Raw genomic sequence first — 12799 nt, 5'->3', positions numbered from 1 at the left:
CTATAGAGTTCACTTTTATTAGATTTCATATTTCATTACATTCACACCAGCATCACGCAATTGTGATTTGAATTTGAGTTCTCTCGGACAATGCCTGTGGCCGTGACAGGTCACCGAAAAAACAGGAAATGAAGGCGTTATTCGCCGGCGTGCTACGGGCGAACTGTAAGGAGTATCCCAAAAAAAGTTGGCAGCTTCTGTGAGTTCATGTCTGTAGATGTGTCATGTCAAATTTGAGCTCATTTGGACCAAACCCCGGGGACTTGAATCTTTTTGTAGACCCCCAAGTCAAAACGGCGCCGAATGTTTGATCCAATATGGCCGACTTCCTGTTGGTGTGCGTGATACCTGAGGAGTAGGATTACTATAATAACTTGGTTTGGAGTTGGTAGGTCATCTGCCTTAGAAACTATTGAAAAAAATCACAGATTTTCAAGATTAAAAATTCCTAAAAATTCCACAAAGGGTTAATTTGGAAAACCAAAAGGTGTGCATGATACCTGAGGAGTAGGACTACTATAATAACTTGGTTTGGAGTTGGTAGGTCATCTACCTTAGAAGCTATTGAAAAAAAAATCACAGATTTCCAAGGAAAAAAATCCCTAAAAATTCCACAAAGGGTTAATTTGGAAAACCAAAAGGTGTGCGTGATACCTGAGGAGTAGGACTACTATAATAACTTGGTTTGGAGTTGGTAGGTCATCTACCTTAGAAGCTATTGAAAAAAAATCACAGATTTTCAAGATTAAAAATTCCACAAAGGGTTAATTTGGAAAACCAAAAGGTGTGCGTGATACCTGAGGAGTAGGACTACTATAATAACTTGGCTTGGAGTTGGTAGGTCATCTACCTTAGAAGCTATTGAAAAAAATCACAGATTTTCAAGGAAAAAAATTCCTAAAAATTCCATAAAGGGTTAATTTGGAAAACCAAAAGGTGTGCGTGATACCTGAGGAGTAGGACTACTATAATAACTTGGTTTGGAGTTGGTAGGTCATCTACCTTAGAAGCTATTGAAAAAAATCACAGATTTTCAAGATTAAAAATTCCTAAAAATTTCATAAAGGGTTAAATTGGAAAACTAAATGGTGTGCGTGATACCTGAGGAGTAGGACTACTATATTAACTTGGTTTGGAGTTGGTAGGTCATCTGCCTTAGAAACTATTGAAAAAAAATCACAGATTTCCAAGGAAAAAAATCCCTAAAAATCCCACAAAGGGTTAATTTGGAAAACCAAAAGGTGTGCGTGATACCTGAGGAGTAGGACTACTATAATAACTTGGTTTGGAGTTGGTAGGTCATCTACCTTAGAAGCTATTGAAAAAAATCACAGATTTTCAAGATTAAAAATTCCAAAAAATTCCACAAAGGGTTAATTTGGAAAACTAAATGGTGTGCGTGATATCTGAGGAGTAGGATTACTATAATAACTTGGTTTGGAGTTGGTAGGTCATCTGCCTTAGAAGCTATTGAAAAAAAATCACAGATTTCCAAGGAAAAAAATCCCTAAAAATCCCACAAAGGGTTAATTTGGAAAACCAAAAGGTGTGCGTGATACCTGAGGAGTAGGACTACTATAATAACTTGGTTTGGAGTTGGTAGGTCATCTGCCTTAGAAACTATTGAAAAAAAATCACAGATTTCCAAGGAAAAAAAATCCTAAAAATCCCACAAAGGGTTAATTTGGAAAACCAAAAGGTGTGCGTGATACCTGAGGAGTAGGACTACTATAATAACTTGGTTTGGAGTTGGTAGGTCATCTACCTTAGAAGCTATTGAAAAAAAATCACAGATTTTCAAGATTAAAAATTCCACAAAGGGTTAATTTGGAAAACCAAAAGGTGTGCGTAATACCTGAGGAGTAGGACTACTATAATAACTTGGTTTGGAGTTGGTAGGTCATCTGCCTTAGAAACTATTGAAAAAAATCACAGATTTTCAAGATTAAAAATTCCTAAAAATCCTACAAAGGGTTAATTTGGAAAACCAAAAGGTGTGCGTGATACCTGAGGAGTAGGACTACTATAATAACTTGGTTTGGAGTTGGTAGGTCATCTACCTTAGAAGCTATTGAAAAAAAATCACAGATTTCCAAGGAAAAAAATCCCTAAAAATCCCACAAAGGGTTAATTTGGAAAACCAAAAGGTGTGCGTGATACCTGAGGAGTAGGACTACTATAATAACTTGGTTTGGAGTTGGTAGGTCATCTACCTTAGAAGCTATTGAAAAAAATCACAGATTTTCAAGATTAAAAATTCCAAAAAATTCCACAAAGGGTTAATTTGGAAAACTAAATGGTGTGCGTGATATCTGAGGAGTAGGATTACTATAATAACTTGGTTTGGAGTTGGTAGGTCATCTGCCTTAGAAACTATTGAAAAAAAATCACAGATTTCCAAGGAAAAAAAATCCTTAAAAATCCCACAAAGGGTTAATTTGGAAAACCAAAAGGTGTGCGTGATACCTGAGGAGTAGGACTACTATAATAACTTGGTTTGGAGTTGGTAGGTCATCTACCTTAGAAGCTATTGAAAAAAAATCACAGATTTTCAAGATTAAAAATTCCACAAAGGGTTAATTTGGAAAACCAAAAGGTGTGCGTGATACCTGAGGAGTAGGACTACTATAATAACTTGGTTTGGAGTTGGTAGGTCATCTGCCTTAGAAACTATTGAAAAAAATCACAGATTTTCAAGATTAAAAATTCCTAAAAATCCTACAAAGGGTTAATTTGGAAAACCAAAAGGTGTGCGTGATACCTGAAGAGTAGGACTACTATAATAACTTGGTTTGGAGTTGGTAGGTCATCTACCTTAGAAGCTATTGAAAAAAATCACAGATTTTCAAGATTAAAAAATTCCTAAAAATTCCACAAAGGGTTAATTTGGAAAACCAAAAGGTGTGCGTGATACTGAGGAGTAGGACTACTATAATAACTTGGTTTGGAGTTGGTAGGTCATCTACCTTAGAAGCTATTGAAAAAAATCACAGATTTTCAAGGAAAAAAATTCCTAAAAATCCATAAAGGGTTAATTTGGAAAACCAAAAGGTGTGCATGATACCTGAGGAGTAGGACTACTATAATAACTTGGTTTGGAGTTGGTAGGTCATCTACCTTAGAAGCTATTGAAAAAAATCACAGATTTTCAAGATTAAAAATTCCTAAAAATTCCACAAAGGGTTAATTTGGAAAACCAAAAGGTGTGCGTGATACCGGAGGAGTAAGACTACTATAATAACTTGGTTTGGAGTTGGTAGGTCATCTGCCTTAGAAACTATTGAAAAAAAATCACAGATTTCCAAGGAAAAAAATTCCTAAAAATCCCACAAAGGGTTAATTTGGAAAACCAAAAGGTGTGCGTGATACCTGAGGAGTAGGACTACTATAATAACTTGGTTTGGAGTTGGTAGGTCATCTACCTTAGAAGCTATTGAAAAAAATCACAGATTTTCAAGATTAAAAATTCCTAAAAATTCCACAAAGGGTTAATTTGGAAAACCAAAAGGTGTGCGTGATACCTGAGGAGTAGGACTACTATAATAACTTGGTTTGGAGTTGGTAGGTCATCTACCTTAGAAGCTATTGAAAAAAATCACAGATTTTCAAGATTAAAAATTCCTAAAAATTCCACAAAGGGTTAATTTGGAAAACTAAATGGTGTGCGTGATACCTGAGGAGTAGGATTACTATAATAACTTGGTTTGGAGTTGGTAGGTCATCTGCCTTAGAAACTATTGAAAAAAAATCACAGATTTCCAAGGAAAAAAATTCCTAAAAATCCCACAAAGGGTTAATTTGGAAAACCAAAAGGTGTGCTTGATACCTGAGGAGTAGGACTACTATAATAACTTGGTTTGGAGTTGGTAGGTCATCTACCTTAGAAGCTATTGAAAAAAAAATCACAGATTTTCAAGATTAAAAATTCCTAAAAAATTCCACAAAGGGTTAATTTGGAAAACCAAAAGGTGTGCGTGATACCTGAGGAGTAGGACTACTATAATAACTTGGTTTGGAGTTGGTAGGTCATCTACCTTAGAAGCTATTGAAAAAAAATCACAGATTTTCAAGATTAAAAATTCCTAAAAATTCCATAAAGGGTTAAATTGGAAAACTAAATGGTGTGCGTGATACCTGAGGAGTAGGACTACTATATTAACTTGGTTTGGAGTTGGTAGGTCATCTGCCTTAGAAACTATTGAAAAAAAATCACAGATTTCCAAGGAAAAAAATCCCTAAAAAATCCCACAAAGGGTTAATTTGGAAAACCAAAAGTGTGCGTGATACCTGNAAATTCCACAAAGGGTTAATTTGGAAAACCAAAAGGTGTGCGTGATACCTGAGGAGTAGGACTACTATAATAACTTGGTTTGGAGTTGGTAGGTCATCTACCTTAGAAGCTATTGAAAAAAATCACAGATTTTCAAGATTTAAAATTCCTAAAAATTCCACAAAGGGTTAATTTGGAAAACCAAAAGGTGTGCGTGATACCGGAGGAGTAAGACTACTATAATAACTTGGTTTGGAGTTGGTAGGTCATCTGCCTTAGAAACTATTGAAAAAAAATCACAGATTTCCAAGGAAAAAAATTTCTAAAAATCCCACAAAGGGTTAATTTGGAAAACCAAAAGGTGTGCTTGATACCTGAGGAGTAGGACTACGATAATAACTTGGGTTGGAGTTGGTAGGTCATCTACCTTAGAAGCTATTGAAAAAAAATCACAGATTTTCAAGATTAAAAATTCCTAAAAATTCCACAAAGGGTTAATTTGGAAAACCAAAAGGTGTGCGTGATACCTGAGGAGTAGGACTACTATAATAACTTGGTTTGGAGTTGGTAGGTCATCTACCTTAGAAGCTATTGAAAAAAATCACAGATTTTCAAGATTTAAAATTCCTAAAAATTCCACAAAGGGTTAATTTGGAAAACCAAAAGGTGTGCGTGATACCGGAGGAGTAAGACTACTATAATAACTTGGTTTGGAGTTGGTAGGTCATCTGCCTTAGAAACTATTGAAAAAAAATCACAGATTTCCAAGGAAAAAAATTCCTAAAAATCCCACAAAGGGTTAATTTGGAAAACCAAAAGGTGTGCTTGATACCTGAGGAGTAGGACTACGATAATAACTTGGTTTGGAGTTGGTAGGTCATCTACCTTAGAAGCTATTGAAAAAAAATCACAGATTTTCAAGATTAAAAATTCCTAAAAATTCCACAAAGGGTTAATTTGGAAAACCAAAAGGTGTGCGTGATACCGGAGGAGTAGGACTACTATAATAACTTGGTTTGGAGTTGGTAGGTCATCTACCTTAGAAGCTATTGAAAAAAATCACAGATTTTCAAGATTTAAAATTCCTAAAAATTCCACAAAGGGTTAATTTGGAAAACCAAAAGGTGTGCGTGATACCGGAGGAGTAAGACTACTATAATAACTTGGCTTGGTGTTTTTAGATTAATTGACCTGGAAGATATTGAAAAAATGCATTAACTAATTAACTCTCAAAATACATAAAAATAACAAATGTTTCATAAAACCCTTTTTTATTTTTTTTATAAATCCCTTTTTTATTTCTTTACATATATATATTTTAGCAGACTCCATTCAATGCACTGGTAATTTATTGACGGTCCCTAACCCGCGGACTCAGCGGAGCTTTGGTGTACAGTTCCCCGCACCGTGATCGAGCAAGCGGGGCACAGGCAATGAACATCTCCGCTGTTGATGCGTAACTCAATATCGAACGTCTAACGTAAAACTAACTTCACCACGGTCCGCGTTCCAGATAGGAGGTTCGCACGCGGGCTCGGCTCCTACTGACCATAGACCGTATGACCCTGGCTCCCTTTGACTTACATTAGAATATTGTCACCTCACTCCCTCTGTAACTGCTGCTGTGAGCCTCGTACTCTTGGTCTTAAATGTTCGTATTGACTCGCTCTGCATCATCTTGGTGAAGTTTTGTTTTTGTCGCTATTTGGTCCGTCAAAAAAAAAAAAAAAAAAAAAAAAAAAAAAAAAAAAAAAAAAACTATTCATAATATAAACTCTGGCTCCAAACTTGCTCCTGTGGCTGTTAGTATCGGGATCTTCATTTGAGTGGCGCACACTCACTCAGTTTGCTTAGTCCACGTTTTTATACACTGTGTGTAATCCATAGCCTCATCTAAAGTATGTGAGTGGGGGAATATTAGCTCACCTGCGTCGCTATTCAGGTCCACGTAACCTTTACCTGGCAGAAATTATAACTTTAAAAAAAAAAAAAAGCTAATATTTGAGCAATATAAACACAACGGTTTTGTAAAGTTGATCTGTCTACTCCGCTGCCATGGCGACAAGTGACACACATAGCAATGACGGCACCTGTTGAGGGACAAAAAGATATACGCGAAAAGCAAAACATGGGAAAACGTGTACTTTGATCATTCAAACAGTTTAACTAGCTCCACATACTTAAATTAACCCATTAATCAATCATTTTATCTGTATAAAATGACTTGGCACAGTCAAAAACATGACAGAATTTTATTTTAAACAATTCATTTCCACAAAGACAAACAAACATAATTATTTCAAAGTAAATATATTATATCTATTAAATAAAACAACAGCAATTTAGCATTCACATGTCAACAGTATACACATCAAAATAATGCCAAAAATAATAAGACCTAACAAATTTCCAAATAAACTTAACATGCATTTTATGATAACAAATTACATGTACAAAAGTATTTCATGGCACATATTAAGAGCATAAATCAATTCAATATTTTTTTTCCGAACATTCTCTATTTGCATGTAAAAAGGGGAAGCCCTGAGAACAATGTAACACTGACATTCATCTTAAAATGTCTGTTTTCAAGTACTTTTGTAAATGTACCTCATGCACCTGCAAAATATAGCCTAATAGATTCAACTTTCTCTTACTTTTGACAGCAATATCGCTATATCATTGCATGTTCATTGGTATTGAGTGAAAAATCTCCAATGCCCTACCCTCTCTTCTGTACGGCATTATTTGTGCATCCACATTTGAAGTACATAGACTTACATGAATTGCATGCTATGAATCATGGAAAGACACCATTCCTTGTTCTTGGGTCCCTCTCCTCCCCCTCTTCCTCTGAATAGGAGCTGTAGTTTGCTGGCGTGTGTCTAGTGAATGGTGGCCTCAGTGCTTGTAGTTCCTCTTTTCCTTCTTCATCCTCTGCGTCTATGTCCTCCTCATCGTCAATACTGGAGCTGTGGTAGTCGCCTGGAGTCTTGGAGCAGTGGATCTCATCATTCAGTGGATTTCCCTGTTGTTCCTTTGCTTTGCGGCTGCGCTTCCACTTCATGCGTCTATTCTGGAACCAGATCTTTACCTGCAGAAATTAAAGCATAACCAAGGATATTTTATTATAGGCTTTCTAAAGATCACAATGTATAGTCCTAACTGGAAAACAGCATGGGCATTATGTCACTTCTGGTTCTCTGTGGAAACTGTTGAACTGTGTGGAATATTCCAGGAAAAGCAATAACATTTTCATGAAAACAAGAAGGTAATGGATGAGAAAGGTTAACTTTGAAATACCACCAGATTGAAGAAGTTTGGATATTTTCGGCTCCTAATATGACCCTGGGCACTGTAGACCCACATCATTTTTTACCAAATATCAAGTATGCTTATATGCATGCAGGTGTATAGACTTGAAGATAATTTTATTCCCTCAGACTACAATGTTTCTTTTACTGTGAATATAATACTTGAATTGAGATTCTTAATCAAATTTAGGGAGTTCAGGCCCCAGAGGTGACCTCTTTGCACATAAAGGCCCATGCAGTATTAAATCTCTCAGGATACATATGAAACTATTGTGTTAACATCTAAGATTTCCAAAGATGCTGAGCATAGAGGTTAGATATATATCAGTATGCACATCTAGTTTTAAATCTGTTAAGTGTGGAAATGTACTATCCGCTGCAGTAATTTCTATTTTATCTATGCCAAGTGTCTGCCATTGTCAATGATTGTTTTTACCTGAGTTTCTGTGAGCATGAGAGACGTGGCCACCTCAAAGCGTTTGGGACGAGACAGGTACTTGTTGAGTTTGAACTGGTTTTCTAACTCTAAGAGCTGCTGACTGGTGAAGGCTGTCCTGGGTCGTCTGCATTTGCCCAACAGTCCTGCCTGTGCCTGTGCTGCAGGAGAACAAAAGATGTTCAATTTAGTATTATTGTGTAGTACAAATCATTTGGAGCAGGCAGGACAATACAATAAAGATGCAATGATTATCTTTATTATTGAGATGCATTATGTTGTGCTGCCCCCTAACCCTGTGCGCTCTGTGGGGGCTTGTAAACATTTATAGTCATGATGTATACAGGCAGTGAGAGGATATTGCTCCGGATGGGTCATAAAACACCACATGGGTCCATTACCTTAATGAAAACACTATAAATGTTATCAATTGATGAAGCAGTATTGGTCGGTTACAGGTGGGACCAGGCTGTAAACGCTGCACGTTGGTTTTATGAGCTAATTGTCCTTAAGCATCTCAATGTCATGGTGCATTCAATAACACAAGTGTATTTGAACTCTGTAGCAATCCAACAAACAAATGCCTGTGATTTATCAGAACAGTTTTTTCTTTCTCAGTGAATACTGATTTAAAGGTGTATATAACTTCTCTGGAGGAGGGTCTGCCACCTGCTTGGAGATGGAATGTTCTACAGTTTTGCATTAAAAGTATGGCATTAAACAGACCAAGGCCAAGTTACACATCTGAGAAGCAAACCCACTCACAGTAAGATGATGTGCTTTACTATTAACAACAAAAGCTAAAGAGATGAGTCTAATGCCATATGGTGAAACATTACAGGCAAAACAATAATGGAAACCTCCACCAGAGTGCACCTTTATATCTCTTGGCTCAGGGCGTAAATTGTTGTGTGCATTCAGATTGTTCATTAGGAATACCTGTTGAAATGGTGTATTCAATGGAAATGCACATGTATAAAGAAGTTTAGCTGCAGTTGTGTTGAAAATAAAATATTAAAAAGAAGTTATAACAACATACTTGATACTTGTTTTCTCCCAGTAGTCTGTACCATTCAACTGGAAATACATCATTTTCACTAAATCTGTCATTTGTAATTCATAAAGTTTAATAGTAACTGGTGTGCTGCTTACCTCCGCACTCTCCCAATCTGGGCATCATCATTCCCGCTCTGATCCACGGCTCCAGCGGGACACCTCCAGCTAGAGACGCCCCTTTCAGATGCTCCGCGTACGGGTGCACGAGCCCTGGAAACCCGGGGTAGAGAGAGAAGGGGTGCTGTCCTCCCAAAGCCGCCAGAGGGTACATGGAGCCGGGGTGCACTCCTAACATTCCCCCCTGTGGCAGGTGACAGAGGCCGGACTGGGGCAGGCCGATGAGCGGTGCTTTTGACAGGATTCGGGGCTGAAGTGGACGGGTGTTCTGTGGGTGCGAGGGCGGAGATGGCGTCTCTGAGCCCCGCTGGGACACGGGACTGCCGCTGGGGCTCGTACTGTACCGTCCCGGGGAGCCTCCGTCGCTGTCCACTCGGAGCTCTACGTCATGAGCCAGAAGCGCGTCAATGCGAAAGTTTTTCGACTTCTCCATCGTGGCCGTCATAGTTTTTTGTTTTGTTTTCTAAATGTGCAAAGCTTCACTATAGAAACAGCCTCATCCACTTCTCTCTGTGTGACCGTGTTAACTTTCTATTTGAGCTCTATCTCTATTGTCATACCTCTCTGCTAAAGGTGCAACACTCTTCTGACCCACTCCACTCCAGTCCGTGCGTAAAAACACACAATGGCAGCGCGTAAAGTCTCGTGGGCTGTGATTGGCTGGAGCACCGAAGAGGCTGGATTTAATGGCCTTCAGGCTAAAATACCAGTGGGCCTCTGTTTTGTGAATATCTATAAAAGGGCCGCAGTATAAGTAACAGGATAGGCTACAGGCTAATTAAAGTGGTTAAGTAGGCGTTACAAAAACATGCCGAAACATTTTCAACTCAGGCTAACTACACCACTAAGAAGAATTAGTCCATTTGGATTAATTAAGTGTAGATAATTATTTTAGCCACTCATAGCACTGTGAATAATCTGGATAAAGCATGCTAGTAGGCCTAACATTAAAGCCACATTATGTAGCATTGTTTTTTTTAACCAAAAATAGACTAAAACGAGCATTTTCCCCCATTTTGTTTATTGCACATATAATGACTCTTATTCAATCTAGCTTGTTATTACAGAGATGCTGTTCCTTTGGCTATAATGTTACACAGTATGGCATAAATCTTATCTATCTCCATGGAGAATATTTCCAAGTATGATAACTTTCCATTACCATGGAATGATGTAGTTGACAACATTTTAAGATGTTCATTGCACACTTAAAGTTTCTAAAAACTTTAAATGTGTCTGTTGTCTGTGCTTAGAGTTTTGATGAGCTACATCTTCATGACCCCTTGACCTTCTTCCAGGTAAGTGTGAATTACAATAGTCAAACATTTTAAGACCATTTGAGACATGGTTGTTACATTTATTACAGTAATCTGAAGATTTTTTTTTCTTTTCATTTTATGAGCAAATCTTTATTGCCAGAGTTTACAGCCTGCTACAGATGACACATGTTATCTGGGCCTTATGGTGTGATCTGCAGTTATAATGGAGCTATAAAGTGGCAACCAATAAACTCATTTTGTCTGCTCACAAATCACTATAAAACTAAAACATTATCTACCTCTTTTATGCAATAATGTCATGCAATTTCACATTTAGAAACTGTCTCCATAGGAATGCATGCAGTAGAGCAGACCTGGGCATTGTCCAGCTCCCGGGTCACATACAGCCCTTTGGTTGACTCCGACCAGCCCGTTTAAGCTAATTTGGAATTAAAAAATAAATATATTTTGTCATTTTACCTCATGCATAGACTAAAGCTGTATTGCTTTTATATTAGATGGCACTTTTTGTAAGGCAACCTCACTTTTTCATTACTTAGTCATAACATGAACTCTTGCCAGTCTTACCAGCTTCTCCAAACAATACTATTTACTTATTTTAAAAAGAAATACAAATAATATTATGCAGAACTGAGTTAAGTGTTTTGGCCCATAATATTTTCTGTTTTTCATGTGGCTCCATGGAAAAAATAATTGCCTACCTCCACAATAGAATAACCCAAAATATAAGGTAATTTTTGATAGAGTTGGGTGGGAGATATATTAATGATTTCCTGCCAGTTTCGTCTGGACAGATAAGAAAGAGTCTCGTTCCTGGGAAAACCAACTGATCTAACCTCATAAACAAACACATTAACACCTGTTCACCCACTGGGCAGTGATCACAAAACTATAACTCACTTTTAACAAGACTGTCTTTCTGTTTTTCAGGGCAAAATTAGATGTAAAATTGAAATGGGACTTCTGGCAGCTGTAATGATAACTAACTTATTAAAGAGGTCAGAGAGATCCCATATCTTTGAGGGATGAAAGCTGTGACTCCAGTGTATGAAAAAAATGCCCATCATAATATAGAACTGAATGAAGAATGCATCAGGAAAGGCATCTGACATTACTTATTTATTTATCTATCTATTTATTTAAAGGACCCATATTACACTATTTTCTGATCTGTGTTATAATATCATCAAAAACATACCTGAAGTTGTTTTTTGTTTCAGTCACATATATGTTTCTCTGTTTCACCCTGTGATGTCATGTGGTAATACAGGAAGTGTTCCACTGTGTTTTTAAACTTCGTACACCTTCACAACAATCATTTTGATAATTTCAGACGTGGAATTGCCAACCTCTGCTGAACAAATGGTAAAAGGTAACTGTTGAAACTTGAAAATGTTAACTACATGACATCACAAGGTGTAACAGAGATTCAACCCCACTTTTGAACTAATTAAATTATGACAAGCTACAATGTAAAAAGCTTGAAATTCTCATATTCCTGTAGTCCTGGCTGATTAAACTCAAGCTGGATAGTACTGGTATCAGTGTACTGGACACCTGGATGATTTAAGGCTTTGGTGATTATTGCTTGTGCTTGCTTGTATACTGCCCATAAGAGCTCACCACTTAACCACACTACAGGGCTCAGGGAGAAACCCGTGGTTGTAAAACAAGCTGTAAAATAATTATTTGTCTGTGATGTGTTCCTTATTATACACAGTAATAGATCTGGATACTTATTAAGTTTGTTTTAAAACTATGATATCCGGCTGCACACAACAACTGCTTAGATAAGCTTATGGACACTGCTTTGTAAATTTCACACCTCGCCATCTCAAATATTGTGTTGGTAAGATAGTGGTTTATAGTCATTACATAGATACATGGATTACATGGAATACGTTTAATAAGACTTTTGGCCTTTATAATTCATATGCTGTGAAACAACAGTGTGGTTTAATATCATTTAAAAAGTGTACAAACATGGTTGGTCATAGCTTGTTCTAACTTTGAATTGATACCAAGGAATAGACTGAAAACTTGACACAGATACAGATTTTAAAAATAGCTCTTTTATAGACATACACTACCAGATAATTTGTCTGTTGTTTGTATGCTTTACTAGCCAGGCTGTTGCCACCTACTGCCTCCCCTCAATTTCATTTCTCTCCAGCGACTAGGTCAGGAATCGGAATAGACTAGATGGTATGCAAGAACGGAAGTTGTAGACCATGCACCGGCCAATCAGTGAAGAGCTGTGAAGCCATGATGTCAAACTCAAGTGCCTGTCTGGGTCCCTTTTGTGGTACAGCACAACAGTAAACAA

The 12799-nt window shown here is 37.3% G+C and overlaps 1 protein-coding gene across 1 annotated transcript; it reads right to left on the bottom strand.

The window, feature by feature from the left end:
- Positions 1-7070: 7070 nt before the first annotated feature.
- LOC110156110 (motor neuron and pancreas homeobox protein 1-like) lies at positions 7071-9626 on the bottom strand. The gene is made up of 3 exons (XM_020920295.1): positions 9173-9626; positions 8021-8181; positions 7071-7364 (listed from the first exon to the last, which is right to left on the bottom strand). The coding sequence occupies exons 1-3, from the start codon at positions 9624-9626 to the stop codon at positions 7071-7073; spliced, it is 909 nt and encodes a 302-aa protein (XP_020775954.1).
- Positions 9627-12799: the final 3173 nt, after the last annotated feature.

This window comes from Boleophthalmus pectinirostris, unplaced genomic scaffold (genome assembly GCF_026225935.1).
Source record: "Boleophthalmus pectinirostris isolate CB_2022bp ecotype Guang Dong unplaced genomic scaffold, ASM2622593v1 HiC_scaffold_1, whole genome shotgun sequence".
Lineage (NCBI taxonomy): Eukaryota > Metazoa > Chordata > Actinopteri > Gobiiformes > Gobiidae > Boleophthalmus > Boleophthalmus pectinirostris.
Note: the sequence above shows the minus strand (reverse complement) of the source record. Positions and strands in the feature narration are given on the sequence as shown.

What these genes read in the sequence shown, in the direction of transcription:
- LOC110156110 (XM_020920295.1), bottom strand. Translation starts at nt 9,626, where the DNA reads ATGGAGAAGTCGAAAAACTTTCGCATTGACGCGCTTCTGGCTCATGAC. An exon ending in CAGATTGGGAGAGTGCGGAG is followed by an intron (nt 8,182 to 9,172) that starts GTAAGCAGCACA and finishes GTTCTCCTGCAG; the next exon opens with CACAGGCACAGGCAGGACTG. An exon ending in TCATGCTCACAGAAACTCAG is followed by an intron (nt 7,365 to 8,020) that starts GTAAAAACAATC and finishes TAATTTCTGCAG; the next exon opens with GTAAAGATCTGGTTCCAGAA.